This window comes from Vulpes lagopus, chromosome 7, assembly GCF_018345385.1.
Source record: "Vulpes lagopus strain Blue_001 chromosome 7, ASM1834538v1, whole genome shotgun sequence".
Classification (NCBI taxonomy): domain Eukaryota; kingdom Metazoa; phylum Chordata; class Mammalia; order Carnivora; family Canidae; genus Vulpes; species Vulpes lagopus.
In genome coordinates, this window is record NC_054830.1 from 74589115 (window position 1) to 74615964 (window position 26850).

Below are 26850 nucleotides of genomic sequence, written 5' to 3' on the forward strand. Positions count from 1 at the left end.
GGGTGCAGAGGGAGAGAAAGAATCTTCAAGCAGACTCCCCACTGAGCAAGGAGCCTGATGTGGAGCTCAATCCCAGGACCCTGAGATCATGACCTAAGACAAAATCAAGAGTCAGACGTTTAACAGACTGAGCTACCCAGGTCCTCCTAGAACAGTGGTTCTTAACCTTTGTGGGATTTATGAAGCTTCAAAATTCCTTTGAGAATCTGAAAAAAGCTATGAAGAATGTACATACAACACAAACAAAATTTTGTATACAATGTGTGGGTATTCCTGGAGCCCATTCATTGGCCTCTTCTGTAGTTAGAAGCCTCACTGTCCAAAAATCACCACTATTTTTGGTAATTATCTCAAAATGTCTCTAGGAGCTCTCTCTCTCTGTTGCTGGGACTTCAAACTAGTTGGGACAAGGGGCTCTCTGCTGTTCTCAGCTAGAGGAAGTTCCCATAAATCCCATGGGACTAGTGGTTTCTTCCACAACATTCCACAGGCTGCATTCCCCCGATGCTGGACAACCAGCTCTCCTAGCCAAGCACCATAAACAGTAAAAATCCAAACCCAAACCACTTGCTGCCCAAGAAAAACACAAACACTAAAACAAACTGATTCCTGCTTTAATTGAAGATGGTGGAGTATAAAGTCCTACAGAAACATTACAGGGAATCTTCCAGAAAACAGGGATTACAGCAATCCTCAGGGAGAGGCAGATAAGAGTAATTCATAGCTCACTGAGGCCTCCCCATATCAAGTTCCTGAAGTACCCAGAAGATCTCTTCATCATCTCAGTCCTGTTCCCCATCCTCTCCAATCTTGATTTCATTGTAAGATCAAAAGGGCTACTGAAATGGAAATTATTCTGGCCTCAAGAAATTTAAAGACTTTTTAATGAGTGGAACATTCAAAATTTAAATAACTTGAACATGGAAACCAGCTGACCTTGACAAGTTACTCTGTTAGTAAATAGGAAATGGACTGAATCATCCTGGACATAATTTCATTAAGGCTTCAATCCATCCAGGAAAAGGTAGCACAATTACACCATTTTATAATCCAACTTTACAAAAAGTTTACTACCCAACTCAAGAAATGTTTGTGCCCAGAGACAGCTTATTTCTAAAAGATCACCCTGACCCTCCAACACAGCCAGAGGCCTCCACTCTTCTTTGTTCCCTTCTCCATGTCAAATATGCCAATTTACTTCTTCAGGAGGAATGGAAGTCCAAGATTATACGGTAAGCCTGAAGAAGAAAATGCTGAGACACCTAAAAGCAGGAAAGAAATAAGCTGGCGGGAAGACAAATAAGAGTTGTTTGTTTCTAATTCATTCTAAAACCCAAGCCTTGCCTTTACCAGTCTTTTTCCCTGAAGTCATCTAGCCATTAGAGAGGGGAACCCGGACGTGAAGTCTGTGAAGGAAAAGTAGTTGACAGACAAACTGCCCTGCAGGCGACAGTCAAGGAGAGAAGAGGTAGAGGTTTGGTGGTTAATGAAGAAGTGCTTGTCTAGCCATTCCCTCTTCTTCTCTTGGGTTGGCTCAACCAATGTAGATGCGGTGGAAGTCATTGGCACCAAACGCAGCATTACACTTGGGACATTTGCGCTGACGGGTGTCATAGCGTGTCTTTACACACTCAAAGCAGAAAACATGAAAACACTTGGTAAGTACAGCATCCTTTTTACGCATATTGCAACATGGACAGGTCAGGCGTGCCTAAAAAAAAAAATCAGAGTCTGATCAACTGTAAAGGTTTAAATGGCTATCATATGTAAGCAAACAACCAGGAAACCCCGTATGCACTAAGATGAGAGTGTCACTTCCCCACTAAAATAAACCATCCCCTGGTTACCTTCATGTAAGGAAGTTTAGCATTTATTCTCCCAGTCTATTAGTAGACCACTTAAAAAAAACACACAAAGAAATCACTGTGGTCCTAACCTTGTAATCCTTAATCTCCTCCATCAGGATCTCATCACATTTGGGCACATTGTCTGGTTTCTTTGTGGTCTCCAGCTTCCTTCGGAGTCTAGAGATGTCCTCCTGCGGTAACACAGCACACATTAGAAATACTCTCCTAGACCTGCCATTTTTGAGGAAAAAAAAAATTGCTCCAACTTGGAACTTTCTGCTGTGCTTTATTTGCACTTTCTGTCCTTTCAAATCCAATTATCTTTTTAAAAATATTTTTATTTATTTATTTATGCAAGACACAGAGAGAGAGGCAGAGACATAGGCAGAGGGAGAAGCAGGCTCCACGAAGGGACCCTGATGTGGCACTCGATTCCAGAACTCCAGGACCACACCCTGAGCCAAAGGCAGATGCTCAACCGCTGAACCACCCAGGTGTCCCAAATCCAATTATCTTCTAGAGATGCGGAGAACTACAGATGGCAAATACCTTCTTTTGTTCCAGAGCAAAAAACCATAACCCTATCACCAAACTCAAGTTGCGCCTAACTACTGTCAATCTAGTTCTACAGAAATAGTTTATTTAAAAAAAAAAAAAAAAAAAAAAAGTTGAAAAACTAGATAAGCCACTTTATTTTAAGGTAATTCTTTTCAAGCTGAAGGTAGATTGGATTAAAATAATTTACAGATGTGGGATGCCTGGGTGGTTCAGTGGCTGAGCGTCTGCCTTTGGCTCAAATCACCATCCCGGGATCAAATCCCACATCAGGCTCCCCACAGGGAGCCTGCTTCTCCTTCTGTGTCTCTGCTTCTCTCTGTGTCTGTCCTGAATAAATAAATAAAATCTTTAAAATAATAACAATAATAATTTACAGATGTATGGATAAGGATAGAAAGTTATCCTGAGAAACATTTGACATGCCTAAAATAGAAAAATTACAGAACTTTAAAATCCTCTAATTTGGTATGTTGCTACTTTACAAATTCACCAATTCATTCAATTAATTAGTATTTATTTCATGCCCACCAGGTGCTAGGTATCAGGATAGGCTTTAGGGGTATGGCAGTGAAGAAAACAGACTTGGTCTCTTCACTTAAGGAACTTATTATAATCAAGTAGAAAATGACATACATTAGACCAATGACTCTTTCGTAAAATTCCAGAGCCCAGAAAATACCTAAAAGGTGAAACGCAAAAAAAACACAACTGCTCTTACCTGAGCTCGTTTGAAATTAAACATATCCTTTTCTTTGGTGACACTGTTCTCCACGATCTCATCCTGAAAATCATGTAGCTTCTTCTGAGCCAATTCCAGTTGCGCTTTGAGGTCATCTGCCAGCTGGGCTGCTTCCATCGCCTAGGTGGGACATACATATAGCATCATCTTATTTCTAGTGAGGCAAAATGTTAACCCGGTTCAAGGAAGAAAGTGAACCTGTAATTTCATCAGTGTCCTACTTATTTGCTCCCCTGAGATTAATCATCACTTTAGATTACAGTGTAAGCAATCATACCTTGCGTTTATTCATCTCTAAGGCTTGAGTCCTAAGACCCAGTTCCTTCTCCCCTGTGCCAATGTTACTTTGTAAAAGATGCTCCTTCTCTTCCAATTTCCTTACTACCTGTAACTGGGCATCAACCTTTGAAAAAGAAAATCAGATTTTTAACACAAACAGGAAAGAAAAAAACAATTAACTGCTAGGTGCTGCTAATCCGTAGGCCCACAAAGAGAGTCTGTTAGAAATCTCAAACCATCACTGTTCTTTACCTATGAACCCTTCAAAATATATGCAACAGCACAATACTTCACCTTTCATACAAAAAAAAAAAAAAAGTTAAAAATTCATTGTTGATGATTCAAGCAGGAGTCTAGGAAACCACTGAAAATTCTTCTCTCAAATTGCCAAAAGCAAAGGGAATTCCATTTACAAAATTTCATCTCCTTCGGCCATACTAATTCTCAAAGCCTGGCAATTCATACTAGACCATGAAAATTACAGCTCCAATAAAGGCCATGTGTATCTTTCAGAATGGCTAGAAGTTCTAAAGCAGCCTTTTTCTTGAAATTCACACACAAGGTGAAATTAACATGAAAGGGTAAGAAGTAAAGTCACATACCCACAGGCTCTCATCCCAATACCCAGAGATTATCAGGTAACCACTCTCACAGTTTCTCATGCAGCCTCCCAGAAATTTGTAAAAATACACAGCACACATATACACAAAACGTACACATTACTAACATAAAAGGGATAATAAACCACTTAAGGATAACATCTTCCATATTAGCAGATCCATATTTGTTTTAACAGCTACACTGTACTCCCTTGCAGAGATGTATAATTTATTTACCAGAATGCTTACAAGGTACATGTAGTTCTTAGGGTTTTTTCTTATTTTTTAATGCCACATAATCATTAAGGCATACTTTCACGTAGAAAGCCCCCTACTTCAACAGAATTCTGGAAAGCTTTATTTGAATTACCTGAGTCTTTAGAGTCAAAACTTGGTCAGCCAGCTCCTCCTTCTCTTCTTTGAGCAACTTGTGGATCTGATTGGACTTGATACGCTCAGACATGAGCTTGAAATTTGCATCATCCTTCTCCCGCAACTGCTGCATTAAACGGATATTTTGCTCCTGCATGTCTTCAAAGGCCTGGCCTGTAACATCCATCTCTGAGAGGAGTGCCTCTTCCTCCTAAAATAAGGAGAAAGAACCTTCGTTTTAATAAAATCTTTTAGCTCCAAAGAAATGAGCACTGGAAACTAAATTTTCCCAGTGTTCATTCAGAAATAAATTAACCTAGTGACAGAGGGACTCAGTGTTAAGAAGGTTAGTTCTGTCACTTAGGTTAGCCCTAGGAATACAAAAGAAGCCCTTATTATCTGAAGCTACTGGCACTGATGGTCTGATGCTTGGGTGATCTGTATCCACAAAGTAGACAAAGCTTACACATACCATACATAATCTAGCAAAATGATCAAGTAGCAGTTGGTGAAGTGAACTTCTATCACGAAACCTTCACATTTTCTCATGATTTCCCCACAACTGAAATATCAAATTTAACTAGACTTTCCAACAGTACTGCACAACCATCTGATGGGTGAAGAACAGTATCTAAAATATTTTTAACTTACATTTTGTGTTAATAGGAGACTGGACATCTTTTCAGATGTGTAAGAGCCATCTATGTCCTTTTCTGTGAACGAGTCTTATCTTTTGCCTATTCTTCTATTAGGGCATTGGGTTTTCTTCTCTATCATTTCTGGGGAGTTTTTCTTGAAGAAAGATAAGCCCTTTTATGCTAAGAGTCAGAAATATTTTTTGCCTGTTTGTCATTATCTTCTGGCTTTGCTAACAGTGGTTTCTGCCAGGTAGAATTTTTGTGGGCTTCTTTCATAAGTTGAAATTATCAATTCTTTTCATATTTTTTAGACTTATATTAACAGTTAAAAAGATCCCCCCATCCAAATTTATAAAGAATTTGTCTGTTTTCTTTTAGTGGATTAACTTCTTTAATATTACAGCTATAACCCAGTTGGAAATTATCCTAGTATAAAAGTGTCTGAGTATACACCCAACTTTTTTCCAGTATTATTGTTTCTTTTTGCCCTACCACATTTAATAGTCTTCCTTTTCCTCCACTGACTTTAAACTGTATCTCTGGCACATATTAAATACACATAGGTACTTTGGTCTCTTTCTGGACTTTCTATTCAGTCCTAACAGTCTATATTAGCCTCAAGCTATTTTATCTACTGAAACTTCATGTTTTTACATCTGATAGGAATGGCCACCCCTCAACCCTACTGCTTTTCTTGTTCAGTTTTACTGGCCACTCTTATTTACTCTTCCACATGTACTTTAATACTGGTCTGCCTACTACCAAAAATCAGTATTTTTACTAGGATCATATTAAATTTATACATTAACTTACGGAGAATTAACATATTTTTAAGATAGTGAGTTATCCTATATAAGAGTACATATGCCTTTCCACTGCTACTAGAACCTATTAAGAGGTTCATATGAGGTACAATTTCCTCATAAGAATTTTTGTTTTTTTAAAAAGAGCAAAGGAGAGAAAATTGGCAATCACCAAATTTAAGAAAAGCCGAAGCCCACTTTTTATAAAAAGAATGCATACAGGTTCCAATAAAGTTCCTCTTCTCAAGGTACTTAATGATCAAATCACCACTAAAACTCCTTCACTTTGCCATTTTGCTATTTTTTAGAGGCAGTGAAGATGTTCCTCACAGTGTACTATGTACATAGCTTTTCCATTTTCGGGATCTTTAATATTGAAAATCAATAAAATTCATGGGGACTTAAAAAAAAAAAGAAATATGTTCATTCTGAGAAGAAAAATCTCTACAGTTCTTTTTTCTTAGTTTCATATATTTGTAATCATAACATACATAAAACCTTACATAATATATATTTTTTCATTTATACTCACTATATCCCCGACTCCAGATCAGCAGAGGAAGGATAGATCCCGCAATAAACAATGTTTGAACAACCGGCTATCCATTTGAAAATAAAAGTAAATTTCCTGCCTCACAAATACATAAAACAAAATAATAAAGAATGAAAGACTTCAATATAAAAACGAACGTACATATAGGAGAAAAACGTATTCATGAAAAAGAAAAAAATGGAATGAAAGAAAATTGCACTGTCAATAACTTGTCAAGTAACATTTACTTAAAAACCTAACTAAATGAAGAGAGTGTGCCCCCACCTGCTTGGCCATGGCCAGCTTCTTCTGCAGGTACTCTATCTGCTCTTCTACTGCCCGGATCTTCCTCAAGGCATCCTCATCAGCCATTTTCTTGTTCTCCTTTTTTTCCTTATCCTCTAGATCCTTGAGTCTTTGCCTTAAATCTTCCAACTAGAGAAGTAAGGAATCACACATACAAGAAGAAAAAACCGTAATAAAACTTCAAAAATCAGTTAATCACGTGCAAATGGAGGGCCCCCAACACCAAAAGTACCTTGACAGAATTAGAAAGGGAGAAAAATGATATACTGGTCCACCACAGCACAACACTGTTGTAACTCCACTTCGTTCCAACGTGACACACTTGTATAAGGAACACTGGTGAGAAGTGCACGTGTACCTCTCTTTAGGATAGTGGTTCTCACATTTTTTTTAAGGCCTCCAAATTGTAAGAAACTAAGACATTCTTCCCAAAAGTAATCAGAAAAGAAACTCACTGTAACAATGATTTATGGGGAAATCATTAATGGGAAAGAGGGAATAAAAAGTCTGAAAAGGTTACTCCTATTCCCAGAAATTGTGAAATACCTTACTACCTGGTGGAGAATACAGAAATCTATTTTATTTTAGATGGTCTCTGAAAGGAAAGAAAACGCCGCTGAGTTTTAAACACTGACTTTAAAGATAAAGAAAGAAACTACATCCTTCAGAAATGTGAAGGAAAATCCCACAAATACAGATTGTAACCAGAATGACAGGTAATGGCAGACTAGATTACCTCTGCCTTTGACTTCTTCTCAGCTGCCATCAGCTGAACTTTGTCTCTCTGTTCCTTTGGGGCAGAGCGGTACATATCTAGCAATAGTTTCATCTCCTTTTGGCTCTCTTGTGCCTTCCTATGATGAGGGTAGTAGGGGGAGGGGAAGGGTGTAATGAGAAAACACAGGAGATCAGAGCAAGGGAAACTGGAACTGAGCAAAATAGTTTACAACAGTTCCATTTACACCTTATATCACAGATCTAAAAGATAAATCTTCTGCACAGACCCAACGGGAGACTTGTGGATATACTCAGAAACTATAGAAAAGCAAGCTGGATAATGGAATTATTTCTCCCTTCAGACTAAGTTCTCTAACATAAAGCTATAAAAATAAATGCCTGTGGCCCTAATTAAAGATGTAAAATTCTGGGGCCCTACTCTTAGAAACTGAGATTCAGCAGGTCTGTGATGTGGTCCAGGAATATACTTTAAATAAGTCACCCAGAGGATTCTGATACATTTGAAAAAAACATTTACCTTAAAGAGATCAAGAGGAAAGAATGGCAGAAAAAAAGGGTAGAAAACTAGATTCAATAGTGCAGTGATCAGCCATCAGCTGAAGACTGAATCTTCATCTACTAATTTATCAAACCTCTTTACTATACTTTTATATACCAAAGAAGTTCAAACGTTCTGGGCGCAGCTGTCCTTCAAATCTAAGTATCAATAAAGGCAACCAATGGGAAACAAGAAATAACTAGTTCTCCCAGACAAGTTACTGGTTATGCAGGAAGAGAAGGGGCAGCATGTGAAGTCACGCTGGTGTTTCATTAACCAACAGGATTGTCTTACCATTTCAATGCTCGCAGGGGTAAACCTCCTAAGACAGCTCTTAAAATGATCTGATACATACACAAACTAGTTAACTGCCAGGCAAACAAATCAACACTGTTCAAGTTCTAGTGATACAAACTCAACCTAATATGATTTAAATTACAGTTCAGGGTAGCAATCCCCAAGCAGTTAATTTCACTAATTCTTGTATCGCTTAAATCATGACATCCTGTCCCTTGACTCGGATTCATGAAGAACAAGCCTACACAAGGAGGGTTTACTGAGACCTGACCACTGACCCAGACTACGCAACAGCCCGTGCAAGCCACCTGTACTAAGGATTGTACACCTGATTAAGGATTGAGAGCACAATTAATTGTACGTTTAGTTACACCTGAAATATTGCAACACTCTATAACCCACGCCATCAACCAAACATTTCGTGCATGATGTCCTAACCTCAGCTTGTGAGTCAGAAACAGTTACTCTAAATTCTCTTACTTGAGTTCAATCTTCAATTGTTTGATAACTTCTGCTTCCTTTTTCCTTCCATCGTCATGTTTCCCTTTCTCTTTATCCTTAGCAGAGTCTCTTTCTTTTTCTGACTCTTTCAGTTTCTGCTTCTCTCGTTCCCTCTCCTTTTCCTTCTCCCGCTCTCTTTCTCGCTCCCTCTCTTTCTCCCTCCTTTCTCGTTCTCGTTCTTCCTCGTCCCGTTTGGACTTAATTTCATTGACCTCCTCCTGAGATGCCTTTGATGCGGAGGACTGGGCAGGTACGTCCTCAGGATCTTGCTTCAGCTCTGCAGGCTCATCCTTTGGGTCCTCAGTACTGGACTGAGACTGTAGGAGGGCACTGCCACTGCGCAGACGTGTCTGGGAGACAAAGACAGAAAAGAAGCACACCACTTACTGTAACCACACTCGCCTCCCTCGAGACCAGCCTGACAAACGGAACAGCAGACAGCACTGATTCTACCCCTCCTGGTTGGTTACCTTGTTCAGGTCAGACTGGGCTTCTCTCAGTTTCCGCTTATATCTTAGGACCTCCCCTTTGAGCTGGTGATTGTGATTCTGGAGGCTACTGATGAGGTGACGCATCTCCCGGTTTATGGGGCCTTAAATACAGCAATAGCAATATTATGAAGAACTGAGATTAAGGGCAAAAAAGCACAAGGAGAGAAAGTGCAGCACACATCAGGGACTTCTGAGAAACAGGGAAAATTACCAAAAGACATATTCCTTCTCAGAAGAAGAAAACAAAATTGGCTAATCTGAGTTGCAAAACAAACACCCAGGCTGTGAACCAAAATGAATTATAGGATTTGATTTAAGGGTCTTTAAGACATCTGAGCTCCACTTAATACTAACAAATTCGGGTGACCACATTATGCTTTTTAAGGGAAGCATGTGCAGCAAACTGCAGGGTGGAGCAAGGATAATCATACCTGCTTGCTCATTGGCAGCAAGGGTCTGCTCAAATTCTATCCTCAGCATCTCATACTCCTTGCGGACCTGGGCCAGTGTATCTTCCAGCTGGATCACTTCAGTCCTCAGCTTCTTATGAAGACTAACTTCATCTCGCTACACACAAAAAGGGAAGCAATCAAAAATTCTTATCCAAATGTGGAAACACCATCATATTGTTACTAGGTTTCCTAATTTTGACCAGTAAGGATCTAAGAAGTAAAAAAAAGAAATACTCAGAGGGATTACTCTACAATGTTCCAATTTAGTTGACATTTAATGAGCACCAGTTAGCTACAAAAACTGACTTGAGAACTGGCAAGATATTAAACAAGGGAAATAGCCACTACCTGTGAGAATGTTGTAATTTACTAGAAGTACTAAGTGGTAAAACAGGATATAAACATATGTATGGTAAGATACATTAAATTCAATTCATTTGCCAGACATACAGTACAAGACCAACTATGACAAACATTACCTTAAGGGCTATGGAAAGTACAGAAGTGAACACATGAATAAAAGTTTCTGCCCAAAAAAAAAAACCCCAGTATTTACATTTGCCCTGACACACTATAATGGCTTATAAATGGGGAGGCAGCTTCTACCCACTATTCTTGCCCATGCACAGAAGGCTCCAAGCCATGCTCAGCTATTTTTAAATCTGTTCCTCTCACTGCTGGGAATGCCCTTCTATTTTTTCTACCAGTGAACCCATTTTTATACAAAACCTGTATTTAAGTTTACTACCAGGGAACTTAAGATTCACACTTTACTCTGGCAAGCTGTATCAGGAAGGTTCTGCAGTCAAATCAGATGCTCCGTCTCCTTTATCATTGCCTGTTTTAAGTATGCCTCGTTGTCCCACTCTGCATTCTAATGGACACTACTCTCCCCGCGAGGCTGTTTGATCTCTGATGGCAGGATGCCCACCAACCGGCAGAGCAAAGGCCTATGACCACTCTAAACATGTTTGCCGAATGAGAGATAATTGCTCATGAGAGGGTAAAATTATAGAATTTATGAGGCAGAAAAGCTTATATACAGAAGACAAAGCAAGGGTGTTACCTCAATAAGCTCAACTTGGCGCTGGTGGGTCCCCCTGGTGCCATGAAGCAGAGTCCGAGCCTCATCCAAGTGCGCTTTCAACTGCAGGCTCTCATTGTACAGGACGGAGAACTGTGACTGCATACAGCGGTATTCCGGAGTCTCCTTAACTGCCTCCTCCACCGCGCTCCGCAATTCCACCTGAGGAGGGCCCAAAAACATCAGAAGCTAGCGTCTGTGCCCTAGATGCTAGACAGGAAATAAAACCTTAAACACTATGAGGTCTGTGTAATTTCAGACAAGGTTTATGAAGATTATGGATTATTTCTGCCCACTCCTCCACTTAGGTAAAATCTGTATCAAATTAAATCTGACCATCTAAGAGGTGACACCAGGTACCTGTATTCTCCACCCAAGAACTGTGTTAATTGATATGTTTTACAACATGTACCAACTTACACCCAATAAGAAGAGCCCTGTGAAATCTATCAGATGTGGGGACACAGAGAAACCTTATGAAATTTGTCAAGATGTTTAATTCTTAAAACATAGTTGAGGACCCCTGTCACTAACTTGGTTCTATTTATGAGAAGTCACAGAGAAATATACTTTTGACATTGTATCAAAAAAAGTTATGCTTCTCTTAAGCAATGGTTTGCTTTAATTATGTAAACACTTTAACCGATTTAACTCAGGTTGGGTTTTGTTTTGTTTGTACAGTTCAAACATCTTTATTCCTGTATTTACCTAGAAACAAATCAAATTATAAAAGACACGTGGCTATTACTGAAAGAGGGATAGGAAGACTTTCAGGATCTACTTTCTTCCTACCCTCCAAGAACCTGGGGAGAGAAAATTCTAACAGGCAGGTTGGAGAACCAATAGGTACTATCACTGATCATGTTTCCTTCTCAGTTTTGATGTCTAGGTACTGCAGAGCCAAATTCTGTGACCCATATTTGCCACTACTGCATGTGATAGCTGACCCTGTTATGGGGTATAAGTGCTCTATGCATATATCTTGTATACAAGCCACATTTTTTTTAAATACATTTTGGATCATCACCCCAGTTTACCCTACTCCTCAATTTTCTCAACAATTTCCAAGTTAGGACACCTTGGCTCAGTCTATACATCTTCGTAGACTGTTTTAATTACTTTCCAAAAAAAAAAAAAATTATAATAATTACTTTCCAGAACAAGGCAGGGTACAATTAAGTAAATAAATTGGTATGCCAAAAAAACTCACTTTTTTTTTTTTTAAAGATTTTATTTATTCATGAGAGACACAGAGACAGAGAGAGAGAGAGAGGGAGACAGAGACACAGGCAGAGGGAGAAGCAGGCTCCATGCAGGGAGCCTGACGTAGGACTGGATCCCGGGTCTCCGGGATCACACCCTGGCCTGAAGGTGGCGCTAAACTGCTGAGCCACCTGGGCTGCCCTCACTTTTTTTTTTAAAAAAAGATTTTATTTATTTATTTGTGAGAAACACCAAGAGAGAGGCAGAGACATAAGCAGAGGGAGAAGCAGGCTCCCCATGGGGAGCCTGATGTGGGGCTCAATCCCAGGACCTCGACCTGAGCCAAAGGCAGATGCTCAACCCCTGAGCCACCCAGGTGCCCCAAAACTCACATTTTTCTTTTCCCTCATAAGTTATGAGGCCTGACCGGTATGTGTGTGAGTTGATCAGTGAGAAGATTCATTTCACGGCCCTTCAGAAAGGTGTCTCCTACCTTCAGCTTTTCATTTTGCGTAGTGACCTCCTCCAAGTCTTGCCGAAGTTTCTCCAGCTCACAGTGACGGTTCTGAGCCAGCTCTTTGTTCTCCTCCAGCTCTGCATTCATTTCCTCAAACTGGAGAGAAGCAGGAAAATTGCAAAACAAGCATAAAGAAAAAGAATTTCTAAATCACTTCCATTCCTAAGCTTCCACCTTCACCAACCCCTTTTTCCATCAAAACCCCACTCTGCCACTTGTGAACTCCTAAGTACACAGCACAACAGCTGATACTAGTTCAAAAATGTGTCCCAAGGGAGTCACCGATTTTACCTTCCGGGCATTGATAGTGATTGTGCCACCATAGAGACTGCTCCCGGCTCCATAGACCTTATAACCTTTCGAATTCACCTACAGCAAGGAAAAAGATTCTTTAGTGAGAAGAGGCCCTAAGATTTCAGTCTGATCACCAAAGTACTTTTAAAGAGTCCATTTTGTCCCCAGGTACTACTACCCAAGTCCACCCTTTCTGAGCAGATTCCTTAAAAGTGATCTTAGTCCCTAAGCTCTGAATGAAACAGCACTTGCCCGTTCGAGAACTTCTGCTAAGTGTCGGTTGAGTCGTTGTTCCCTCTTTCGAATTTTGTCAATATCCCACTGCAGGTCATCGATCATGGACTCTAGGACAGACACTCGCGACTCGGCTGTCTCTACTTTACTCTGTAACTTGGAGAACTATATCCCAAAGACAAGGCATCCAGAAAGAGAAAGCCAAAAAAATACGGAGTCAGAAAAGCAATACCTTCCATCACTATCTTACATCTCAAATTTCACAAAATTAATCCTCGCTTATGGATCATTGTAAGCAAAATTTAAATAGAAGCTCCTTCACCTTCTTCCCAATGCATGAGTATAAAAATGAAATCAGATATTTTTAACCTTTCTGGGTCAGTTACAATCATGAAAACTTTAATTACAAAACTATTACATGTTCACATTAATCTATACTTACCCTTTGTTGGTTTTAAAAAATGGTTCCAAAAATCTGTGATAGTCCTCCCATCAAGAGGTGATGGCACAGTCCCCTCCTCTTAAATCTGGGTCAACTTTAGTGACCCAATAGAAATGATGCTATGTAACTTTGAGGCCATGTCTGAAAGGCCATGCAGACTCTGCCTGAAGTTCTTGAGACATTCATTCTCTTGAAGAAACCAGCTGCCATGTATGAAGCCCAACCACACTCAAACTGCCACGCTGGAGGCGACAACATGCAGGCGTTCTAGTGGACAACCGAAGGTGAGTTTCCACCCAATGGACAGGCCACATCAGCAGCCAGCCACAAAAGCCACAATGGACATCAGCTCAGTTGAGCAAAGCAACATCACTCTCCAGCTTCGTAATGTTACATGAGGATTGGGAAAGGGCCAGTAGAGATGAACCTTCCCATTTTGGTGGCACCTAGTTTATGTCTCCAACATGACAGCAGTTCTTCTGTTTTTCTACTACACTCCAATCTATTTATAAGCACTGCTTTACTCTAACCCTTTATAAGGCTTATAAGAATCCACATGTGTTAATGAACTTCCCAGACGATTCTCATAAGAACACCCAGCATGGACCTTGGCATTGGAGTTTACAAAACAATGGCATGGTGAAGAACATGGCTTTGAACTAAAACAGACCTACATCCAAATCAAAGTTTGATCACCTTCTGGCTGTGGGTTCAGACCACTCATCAACCTCCCTGATTTTGTTCTCTTAGCAGTAAGATGGGAATTGTTTAACCATTAGAGATAATACTCAAAGTACTTAAGTGCTAGGCACTAAATAGATGGTAACTACTAACTTACTAATAATAAGCACAAGTTTGGCATGGGTGGCCAAACTAAAGTATGTCAAATTTCAGCACAATATCCTTTGAACTAAACTGAAACAATAATCAGGAATGTCAAAAAAAATCTTAAAGGGCTATTATCACTTTATCTCAATCACTGTGTATAAATAAATAAATACCCAAATCCTGACATGGTTTGGTCATGGCACTATTTCCACCCAAGTCTGGATTGAAAACCCATATTCCTCAAGTTCCCAGGCTGTGATCAACAGTACTTCCTACTGCCCATTAAAGATAAATTTCTACCAACCCATTCCTCATAACATTGTACACGATATTTTATATTTGGGGGAATTCATTATTGGGGGGATTGCTGTGTTGTTTCACAAAACCCCATATGATGGTATTTCTTCCTAAAAACTAATATCATCAAGTGTCTGTTTAACAGAGGCACACGTCTAGAAGAAACATGTGATTATTTTTTTTCCTTAACCTTTCCTCAGATTTTGATTGCTCAGAACTGGTCACTTGAGCCTGCCCTGCATATTTTTTTTTTCCTTTCTTTTTTTTTCTGCATGCTTTTCAATATAAAAATAGGCATTCTACAGACAGATGACCTTCAAAGTACTCAAAATTCTGAGTCAATGTCTGCCACAGGCCACTGAGAAGTACTCTCTCTCCTTTCGGGTTAAGTACCTCCTGAGACATGGTGCGATGCTTCTCCTGAAGGAGGTCTGTCAATTCCTGGAGCCTCATATTCTCCTGTGCAAGGAAGGAATTCAGCTCCTGCACCGCCTCTTCCACTATCAGATTATCTGAGGGAGAAGAACTGCACTTTAGTTTAGCATCTATAGTGTCAAATTTTAAAACTATGCATCCCACCAAAATGTTAACATGCTATCTCACTTTATTTTCCTGAAAACCTTCAAGAAGTAGGCTGGTTGTTATTATCCTCAAATGACTGATTAAGTACCCAGAACTTGGGCAGCCCGAGTGGCTCAGCGGTTCGGCGCCTGCCTTTGGCCCACGGCATGATCCTGGAGACCTGAGATCGAGTCCCACGTCAGGCTCCCTGCATGGAGCCTGCTTCTCCCTCTGCCTGTGTCTGCCTGTGTGTCTCTCATGAATAAATAAATAAAATCTTAAAAAAAAAAAAAAAAAGTACCCAGACCTTAAATGACTTGCCTAAGGAAATAAGCCATTCTGGTGCTTCAGTAGAAGATGACACAGAGCCAAGGTCACTTACCTCCCATTCCTTTCTATAAAGTCAAAATGCCATGAGAAGAGAAATAGAGATTCTTTAACTTTATTTGGAAAAGACAGAATCACCAAAAAAACTACATTTTACAACTGTAGACAAGATAGAGGATCTCTCATCAGTGTTAGACTTCATAACAATAAAATTCTATTTCATAAGGCTATCACAAATCCTATTATTCATTAACACCAACATGAAACGTCTCTCTGTTGACACAAAGAAGGGGAGGGCAGAGAGCAGAAATTTCCTTGTACAAATGAGCACCTCTAAAATCATGGAAGAAGGGACCCCTGGGTGGCGCAGCAGTTTGGCGCCTGCCTTTGGCCCAGGGCGCGATCCTGGAGACCCGGGATCGAATTCCACGTCGGGCTCCCGGTGCATGGAGCCTGCTTCTCCCTCTGCCTATGTCTCTGCCTCTCTCTCTCTCTCCGTGACTATCATAAATAAATAAAAAATAAATAAATAAATGTTTAGAGTGATGACTGATATATAAAGATTTAAAAAATAAATAAATAAATAAAATAAAATAAAATAAAATAAAATAAAATAAAATAAATAAAATAAAATAATAAAAAATAAAATAAAATAAAATAAAATAAAATAATAAAATAAAAAAATAAAATAAAATAATAAAAAATAAAATAAATAAAATAAAATAAAATAAAATAATAAAATATAAAATAAAATAAAATAAATAAAATAAAATAAAATAAAATAATAAAATAAAATAAAATAAAATAATAAAATAAAATAAAATAAATAAAATAAAATAAAATAAAATAAAATAATAAAATAAAATAAAATAAATAAAATAAAATAAAATAAAATAAAATAAAATAATAAAATAAAATAAAATAAAATAAAATAAAATAAAATAAAATAATGGAAGAGTAAACATAAGAGCCTAGAATTATTTAACATGTTCTAGAATAGGATGCAAGGGGCACGCCTGAAGCTCAAAAGCCAAAATGTACACTACAATTTACAAAGAAAGTAGATAAACTTACAGACCTTATTACAATAAGTTAATATGTTTCAAATTAGAGTGACAAATATAATAGCTCAAATCCAAATGTTAGCAAGTGAAACAAGATACTCTCAGGATATATAATAATGCCCTGTAGAGACAGTTACCAGGAGGAAAAATTATGGTCTCTCCTACTACCCCCCTGGCATCACTCAAACACCATACAGAACAGGATGGTCATGTGGCGGGTTTTGTGGTTTTCAACCAGGACTGCCTACAGAATCACTTGTGGAACTTTTAAGATTAGACACTTCCCTAGGATCCATCCCACACCTACTAAATAAGAATACCCATGAGCACGGTCAAAAAACATATGCTCTGAAAGTTCTCAAAGCTTCTGGTTCATAATCCAAGCTAAGAACGAGGAGCTGAATTTCAGTCCTTTTGATATCTTGAGATACTCAGAACAAAGCCTAGACTACAGTAAGAGCTCAATAAATAGTGAATTAATAAGCTGATAAATACAATTCTTTTGAACCAAAGATAAAATAAACATGGGGGGGCAGCATGGGTGGCGCAGCGGTTTAGCACCGCCTTCAGCCCAGGGCATGATCCTGGAGACCCGGGATCGAGTCCCATGTTGGGCTCCCTGCATGGAGCCTGCTTCTCCCTCTGCCTGTGTCTCTGCCTCTCTCTCTCTTTCTCTCTCTGTGTCTCTCATGAATAAATAAAATCTTTAAAAATAGTAATAATAACAAATAAATAAAATAAACATGGGGAAAAAAATGAACTGCCAAAAAAGTATATTTGATGCTACAATTCATACTTTATAGATCTTTATCTCTTCGCAAGTTCAGCTTATCAACAGCAATTGCCTTTTATGCTATAAATAATAGCTCAGCGATTTATAACTTTTTTTTTTAAGATTTTATGTATTTACTCATGAGACAGAGAGAGAAGCAGAGACAGAGGCAGAGGGAGAAGCAGGCTCCCTGCAAGAAGCCGAATGTGGGACTCAATCCGGATCCCAGGGTCATGCCCTGAGCTAAAGGCAGATGCTCAACCACTGAGCCACCCAGGCGTCCGTCCCACTTATTTTATTTTTTAACTTAAACTCTAACCTTAAAATGTATGCCATCAAAAATAATTTTAAAATACTGTTTAGTATGCTAATCATTTTAGTTCCTTTTAAAATATAGCCATTTTTTTTTACTTGACTTTCATTTATAAAATCAAGTTTTAACACTGGCATAACCTCTGCACATGGCATATTATCTGCATATAATATACACTTGGTATGTACCATAATCCATATGGTTTATCCACGGGCATATTACTAGGATTTAACCATACCATCCAACTGGTCAAGTATAGCCAAGGGAAAAAGAAGGAACACCCAGCTCAGTTTATATTAGGTGATTTATAGCCACTTATTCACTATTAACTAAGCACACACTAGATACCGGATACAGTGCTAGACACTGGAGAAACAAAGAAGAGTGAGCCACAGCACTACATCAGGGGACAGAGTTTAACTGGAACTCACAAGTGGATGTAATATAGGAATACAAATGTCTAGGAGGACACGAAGCTTTGTACTATAACCTGCTTACAATGATTATCTTTGAGAAGTGAAAGGGGAGAACTTTTGTAGTCTACTCTTAAATGTTTTTGATCTGTATATTCTAAAACTGTTATCCAAATAATTAAATACACAAATACATTTATAGAAAAGCAAAAGAAACCATTTCCCATCAAATACGCACAAGTCTTTTACATCTCTCATTTTTTAATTCTGTTGATAATTTAGCCCAAGTATCCTTAAAGAAAATTAGAGTAATAAAATTCTTATTTGCTCATCCAATGGTTCATTACATTCTCTGTATTACTTTCAGAAATAAAAGATTAATCTTTTTTTTTTTTTTTTTTTTAGTAGGCTCCATCCCCAATGTGGGGCTTGATCTCACAACCCTGAGATCAAAAGTCACATGTTCAACTGACTGAGCCAGCCAGGCACCCTGAAAGGTTAAATATCTTAATAGCAATCAGAGAAATTACGATATTACAACTAGACCGTGATTATTAAAAATGTGAAATTGGGGCATTTAAAATGCAACTTCACTGCACAAATACTTTACTATATTATACATCTCTAAGGTTCCCCATTAACACTGACTAGTAACATAACTACTTCAAATAGACACTTCTCCATCCATATAATATTTTATCTTTTTATTTTTTTGTGTGAAGAGGGAGGGGCAGAGGGAGAGGAAGTGAGAGAATCTTAAAGCAGGCTCCATGCCCAGGGCGGACCCCAACACAGAGTTCCACCTCATGACCCCGAGATCATGACCTGAGCAGAAATCAAGAGTCGGACGATTAACCACCTAAGCTACCCAGCCTCCCCTCTTTTATCTTTGTAAACAGAAATCATTCAACAGCTCTAAAACCTGAGCCATCTCTTTTTGAAAATATTAGAGATAAGAGAAAAACAAACAAACAAACAAAAACAAGAACATATTAAAACTGACTCTTTGGGCATGCCTGGGTATCTGACTCTTGATTTTGACTCAAGTCATGATCTCACGGTGATGACATCAAACCCCCAGTCAGGCTCCACAATGGGCATGGAGCCTGCTTAAGATTGTCTCACTCCCTCTTCCTCTGCCCTTCCACCCACCTCTCAGACTCTATCTCTTGAATAAATAATTTTCTTTAGGGGTGCCTGGGTGGCTCAGTCGGTTAAGCATGTCTTCAGATCAGGTGATGATCCCAGGGTCCTGGAATTGAGCCCCATGTCAGGTTCCCTGCTCAGGGGGGAGCCTGTGTCTCCCTCTGCCCCACCCCCCTGCTTGTGCTCTCTCACTCACTCACTCACTCTCCCTCAAATAAATAAATCTTTAAAATAAATAAATCTTTAAAAAACTGACTCTTTGAAATTAAAGTTCAGTATCTAACCAACAAAATTTTTTAAATAATTACCAATATTTAAAATAAAATATTATCACTAATAAATAAATCAATGGCCAATACTACACAAATGTCCAGAAACAGTTATTCCTTAAATAATAAAATTTATTTTGCTACTTATAAAAGTGTTTAATAAATAGAATGGGGCTTTCCTCAGAATTAGGCTTTCCTCAGCTTCTTACAGGACTATCGTGTGCCTCAAAATATGAAACACTTGGAAAATACTAACATGCCATAACGACGACATTACAGGTATTACTAGTAATACTGGAAATTAGATTGCAAGGAATTTAATCAAAAATAAATACGTTAAGTCTGCAAACTATAAATCGGCATACAAAGGTGAGCTCTTATTTTTCCCCGTTCTCTCAGTCTCCTGGTTCTTGCCTCACCTCCACTATTTAGTTTGCGCGATAACAGCTCCACTTTCTCTTGTAATTTATCATAGACAGTCACGATCTGGGACACAGCTCGGCGGGAGGACTCCACTCGCTCCTGCAGCTGAGATTCCATTTCTTCACTGGAACTGCTGGCCAAAGTAGCAAGGAAAGAGAAAGCTGGCTCTTGCCCTTCCCCTGAGGACACAGAGGGGAAAAAAAGAAGCTGTCAACATGATAAAACTGGAAATACCAAAGTCTTCTTTCTTGCCTCAAATGGAAATCCTGAAAGCAAAGCTCTACTTCCAACACCCACACAGCATGTGGTGGTAGATCCACTACAAATACTCACCTCTCTCTCGGTCATCTTTCCGTTCCTGATTGCTATCAGAGTCCGGCTCTGGTTCAGGCACGACAAGGGCTTTCCTTTCTGTGAGGAGATCTCCCAAGCCCTGCTCCAGGTCGTACCGTTTAAGGATGATACGGATGTTTTCATCAAACTGAGAAGGGTGGGTACAACATTTATGAAAAACCAAAAGAACACAACTTGAGAAATGAAGAGAGTGCTGAGAACAAAAATGCTCAAATAAAAACCTGAGCAAATGAACGAGGCAGCTACCTGACTCCAGTACCGGTTGACGATCAGCAGTGAGGCATCATCAGTGGCCTGTCTTCGCTCCAGTTTTTCAATGTGCTCACGGAGTTCATCTTCGATGGCCTGCCGTTGATCCAGCATCTCTGCCAGCTTGCGATTTTTGGTCTGCAGTGTTCGAATGTCTAGCTCCTCCTGCCCCGGGAAACCAATTTTATTAGTCTCCCCAAAGAAATCAGGCAAATCAGCTGTTAAATTCAACAAGGTCACATTAATTTGTTATTGCCTATGACTAAAGCTGTTCATTTTTTTTAAAAAATCTTACAACAAATCATTGGATAAGAAGTAGGAACAAAGAAGAAAAGGAAAGAATGTGCAATGATGGGAAGTGAGAATGTCACTCATATACTAGGACTTGGACCTTGCCCATCTCACTGTTCTTTCTCATGGACATCCACGAAGTCCTGTGAGGCTCCACTGTCCAGCCAGAGCACCTTCCACCCTGATCAACGCTGCCACCCATCTCCATGGCACTGCCCTTCACTCAATCAAGAACCTCGGCACCTGGGCCCTTCTATGCCCCAGTGCCTGCCAACATATGCAGTGAGCGCAATACACATGTGGACATGAACACATGTGGACAGACCATCGAATCCTCTAGCAGCTACGCTGCATTCTGAATTCCTTAACTCTAGTGAGTATCTCCCCCACTGTGCTTCAGCCACACATTTCAAAGGCTATGTCTTGGACTTCTGTCATTATCTGTAACTCTGTCACAACTGAGATCTTAAATTCCTTGAATAAAATCTTATCTTTCCAGATACCTTGTGCCCTTATCCCCATATATCAATCCTCATCTAGATCTTCCAGAATTTTAATTCTCTCCTTTTTCCTTGTCAATCCCTTCTATCTCCACTATCTTCCATACTTGACCTCAACTTGTGCTCAGGTTCTCATTCCCTTCTGTTTCTGCAAAAATATCACTCCATCAGTAATTCCACACCTCTCTCAGTATCTTTAACTTTTCTCCCTAACTACTTCCCTAGGACAAGTTGGGAGGTAGAGGTCAGGGAGGGAGATCCCTGGCACAGAAACAAAGGATTGGAAAGGATTACACTTTTACTTTACCTCGAAGTTCATGAATATTTTAAAGTAAGCACTGTTTATTAGAGCACCAATGTCCTGTTTTGCTTTTATTCTCCTTCTTCCATTTTGGTTAAAACACTTGATATGCCAAATTAGTCAATAGTTTTCCAAACGTATAGTTATTAATACCATTAATAAAAGATATCCTTAACCTCTTCTCTGAGCCCTCCTTTCCCCTTCTTGCTCTAACTGAAACCAGTATGAGAATACAGTTTCCCTGCACATTTCTCCAGCACTGCCCTGGGCCGGAAACAGGCAGGCATCCTCCTGCCACCCTGCCTTCCTGCACTGGTCTATAAATGTGCCGATCACTTCCCCACGTTTCCTTAAGATTTGGTACCTAGCTTATCACTCTCCAATGCTACTACTATCACGGTTCTTACGGATTACAATTCCCATATAGATGATCTTTCCTGTATCTCAAATCAAGTCGTTGACTTCCTTTCCTCCAATGATCTTGTCCTCTACCTCCCTCAGCCACCAAACTCTGTTATTCTTATACTTAGCCTGAGCTGTACATGTATGCTCTCTATAAGCTGAATTTCAAACACCCCATTTCCCACAATTACCACCTACTTTTCCAGCTCACTCTCTCTAGTTCCCTGATTACTCCAATTCTTCACTTTCTCCAGCATCTACAATCCATTGGTCCTCTATCTTTCCCATCCTTCACTCCTCTCACTTCCTCACTCCCTTTCTTTCTTGAACTTGAATTCCATGATCAGTCATAATCATCTCCTTTTAGAACCTCTTCCGTCCTTGTTCCTTCTCCACACCTACCTGGTAAAAACCCCACCCCTGGTATCATCCAACTCTCCACTACTCCAGGCCTACATCCATGCAGCTGAATGTGACCACAAAACAAAGTACTGTGCTGCCTGGGCTCACTTTATCTCATGATCAGAGTCAGATAGGTCCTCAGTGCTGCCCAGCAACAATACTCGATCTCTCTAGTCCATTCCCTCTTCAAGATGACTACTTCATACCTTCTCCTGTCTCTTCAAACCTCCAACACTTCCTCCCCCATCCTCACTCTCAGATGAGTCGCCTCTGATTTCACTGAAAAAGAAATAGAAGCAATCAGGAGAGAATGTCCACATCTATCTCTCATAACTGCAACTACTGACCTACCTACAACTGAACTCATATCACTGTGTTCCTCTTTGTTGCTATGGATCAACTGCCCCTGCTCCCAGTTAAAACCAATTCCCCACTTGTATGTTACATGCCACGCTCTCTCCCCTATTCATGGAATTCACACCAGCAACCATCTCCTCTTTCTACTACCTCATCAGCTTTATCATCTCTACCAAATCATTTCAATCAACCTGCTGTAATAGCTCCTATCTTAAAAACAAAACAAAACCACTTTCCCTAAACCCCACATTTCCCTCTGGCTTATGCCCCATTTCTTTGTCTTGCAAAGACAAAGTCATCAATACTCCTGCAAAGCATGGTCTCTACCCTCTTTTCTCTAATTCCTCTCCTCTCCTATTCTCTTCAGCTCACTCCAATCAGACTTCTAGCACTACCACTCCAATAAACACAGTTATCCAGGCTCCTGAGAACCTTCCACTGCTAAACCAAATGTCTCAGTGCTCCCCCTACTCAAACCATCAGCAGCACCTAAACAACTCCTTCCTGAAACTCTCTTCATTTGACTTCTGGGCCCCCAGTCACTCTTCTTCTCCATCTACTTCATTTTCTGTCTCTTTGGGTTAGTCTCTTTGCATCTCCTTGAAAGGAAAACATCACAGCACTTCAGGGTTCTGTTCTCAATCAAACCTCTTCCGTATCTACACTCCCTTAGAGCCTCTAGTCTCATGGATTTAAATACCTCCTTCCAAATGTACAGCGTTACCCCGACCTCTCCTCAGACTGCAGATTATAGTATCCAACCACCTACCCACTCAGATGTTTAATAAGTATCCCAAACTTGCATATCAAAAATCAAATTCCTGATTCATCCTCCACAGCTTCCCAAAAAAGTATGCTCCTCTCCTACTTCTCCCTAGCTCAGTGGACAGTCTATACTTCCAAATTTGGGGATTTCATAAACTTCATCCACTCCATTAGCAAATCTTGTCAACACTACCTCCACGGTGACCCATGCAAATATGATGCCTCATCAAGATTACTGCAATGTGTTGGCAAATTGAACTCCAATAAAAAAAATAATAATAAATAAATAAATAAAAAAGATTACTGCAACAGTCTCCTGTAGTGGACACTTTTGTTCCCCATGCCATGTCCTGTCAGTCTCCCAGACTTCAGCACAGCCGTGGTGGACAGCTCCATTCATACAGGCAGTGTTCCCACCTCAAGCCACCTGGAATCTTTTCAACTTTTATTCCACAATCTCAGCTGGCTCACTACAGCAACCTTGAAGTGCAGAAGAAGAAGAGATATTGCCTATAAAGGCAACCTTCAACCAACTGGGGTAGGAATCAGTGGAGATATGTCCCAACTCCCCACCCATAATGGGAAGGAGAAGAGGGCAAAGGAACAAGGGAACAATTTTGCTAACGTTTCAACTTCTAAATCTTGCTCCTCTCCAATCTATTCTCCAAGCAGAAGTCAGAGCATGTTACTCTCCTGCTTAAGACCTTCTAATGACTTGTGGGTAATGTCCAAACTGGGATGAATCCTGTCTGCTTCCCTTAGAGCCTATGGCTATTTATCCCTATGAACATCACATCTCCCACTCATAAATATTAGAACAGTCTGGTCTCTTGGCAGTGCCATCTTAAACTGAAGTCCAGGGGTTGTCTTCAGTGTAAAGCATAGTATTTAGAAATAACAGATGTTCAACAAATATTTATATTTACTGAATTAGCAAATGTCCTTGGGATGCATAACGCGATTCAGTGTTAAGACAAAATCACCTCCTGGCAGCAGTACAGAGTAGTTTAACCCCTGACAGACTCAGAAATGACACTTCATCAACTATTTACTCTGAATGTTCCCATTTTCTCCTTCATCTTGAGCCTAATTCAAATAAGGAAGAGATGTGGTTTCATAAGCTATACAAATGTAGCATTTTAACACCATATCCCCATGGCTGAGTTTCAGAATACAGACTCCTAATCTAGATTCACACTTATTATAGTGAACTTCTGATGGACATATAACATTACTCTAAGCTTCTGGTGTAGAACAGTCTAATGAATCTGTCAACTCCATAATAGCAAGGACAGTACCTATCTTATTCACCATGATAGTCATAATACCAAGCCCAATAATTATTATTAATAGCTCACATACATGGAAGAGTACTTACCATATTAAAGGTAACATTTCGACCCTTAACAGGGGCTCTTTCATTTTATCATCTCAACAACCCAATGAAGTAGGTACCATATTAAATTTTATAGACATGGAGAAGAGGCACAGGGAGGATAAGCCATGCAGCTAGAAAGTGTTAGTGCTGAGAGTGAATTCCCGGCAGTCTGGCCTCAGACTGTGACCCACCACAACTCTCTCAGTGATTTTGGAATACCGCCTCTTAGTACCTAGCACCTAACTTTCAGTGAATGAAAAATGACCGTACAGTTTCCCACTGTTAAATGCCTATAATCAATGTGTATCAGGCACCACACTCTCCAGAGATCAGAAGCATACTTTTGAAAATAAAGATCAAATGTCAATGTACTCTTTTCAGAACTGACCACATCATTTCACCTACTTTTGCCTGTTTTATTTCCCTCTTTTCAAATAAATTTTTCTTAGGCCAGAAGGCTTCCATAAATTCTTACTTTCGGCTTGTAATTGAGAAAAGAAAAGCACGCTCTCATAGAACTGTTTCCACATACCGTGGAGGAGACACCTCCAAGCTTAATTGTCTCCACTGTGGTCCCTGAATCTTCAACGGCTGTCTTCTTCTCCGGAGGCACGGATGTGCCAGGCTCTCCAGCTGCTCTTTTATTTCCAATTCCTGACATCTTGGCTCCAGATGATAGCTGTCTTCCTGGAGAGGGGGGAGAAAAAAAAAAAAAAAAACAGAAACTTAGGTAAGACATGAAAGAAGAGCAACAATAAAGAGATCGCTTACAAAGTAAAAACTAGCAAGTTTTCTGGCCAGCCTCTTAACCTAAATCCATGAACTTCATACCAAGGAATACAATCCCCATATTCCTCCTGGAAAGAAAAAAGTGAAGTGTGGAGTTAAGAGTCAGGGCTGAATCTACGCAACTACTAATTTCTAAACAGGATGCTGCTAAGGAGTAAGACAAATGGGACAATGGGCAAAGAATGAAGAGCCTAAGAAAAAAGAGAAATCTCACTTCCTGAAATGCCAGAATCAGAATAATAGTTTGAATACGACAGGAACCAAATCTATTGTGTTGGGGGGGGGGGGGGAGGGGAACAACACAGAGCTGAAAGAGACCTGAGAAGTGTCCACTGAATCATTAACACTGAACAAGCCGTGTAGCATCACTGGGGCTCAGTCTCCTATACCAGGCATAAGAGTGTATTATGACCGTGCCCCTTTCAAAGGATGAGTTAGTACAGAGAGGACTTAAGCATAACGCCGCACACGAAGCACACACTCAGAAATACCAGCTCCCTTTTCTTGTATCTGCAGTTTCCTCCCTATCGCCAAACGCGCTCCTCATGATGTCGGTGCAACCCTAGGGAGCCCAGACCTGAGCGTGAATCACAATTCTACCTCTCAGGGAGCCGTGTTGCCTGGAAGGACTTCCACAAGAGCTTCAGTGTCCTCACAGCAACAGGGGAGGCGAACAAATACTCTGCCCAAACTGCCTCCCGGGGTCTCGGAGCTCAGAGGAGGAGAAATGGATGCTAAGGCACCTCGCTGCTTTAGAAAGCGGCCCTGCCATCACCGGGACGACACACTACCCCGCTTCCGAGCCAAGCTCCAGGAAAAGGGGGCTTAGCGGCGGCAGTAACCCGAGTCGGACCTCGCCTGGAGAGAGGACACAGAAGGGCAAGGCTCCGGCCGCAACCCCAAGCCGAGTCGCGAGGGGGCAGGGACCCCCCAGCCTCCCGCGCGGCCAATGGCAGGCCCAGGAGAGGGAAGCCCCGCAGCCGGGGAGGGTGGAGATTCCCGACGCCCCGCACAGTCCCGCAGCGCCCTCGGCCGAGATCTAACCTGGTCTCTAACGCCTCGCGCCGCTGGAGAGCGGAACTCGGGCAGTTATTCGCCGGGGTCCGCTCAGCGCCCCCACTTCTCACCCCTGACCCGCAGGCGAGGACCCATCGGAGCTTCCGGGAGGCGGGGCCAAGGAAAGGA

At 40.4% G+C, this 26850-nt stretch overlaps 1 protein-coding gene across 1 annotated transcript; it reads right to left on the reverse strand.

The window, feature by feature from the left end:
- Positions 1-593: 593 nt before the first annotated feature.
- RNF20 (ring finger protein 20) lies at positions 594-26850 on the reverse strand. Its single transcript, XM_041763844.1, has 20 exons — positions 26710-26850; positions 25409-25563; positions 20478-20645; positions 20211-20358; positions 19874-20056; positions 14983-15101; positions 13041-13187; positions 12786-12863; positions 12471-12590; positions 10757-10936; positions 9670-9805; positions 9218-9339; positions 8727-9097; positions 7410-7527; positions 6653-6802; positions 4393-4605; positions 3422-3547; positions 3124-3264; positions 1937-2038; positions 594-1711 (listed from the first exon to the last, which is right to left on the reverse strand). The coding sequence occupies exons 2-20, from the start codon at positions 25535-25537 to the stop codon at positions 1535-1537; spliced, it is 2928 nt and encodes a 975-aa protein (XP_041619778.1). The 5' UTR covers positions 25538-25563; positions 26710-26850; the 3' UTR covers positions 594-1534.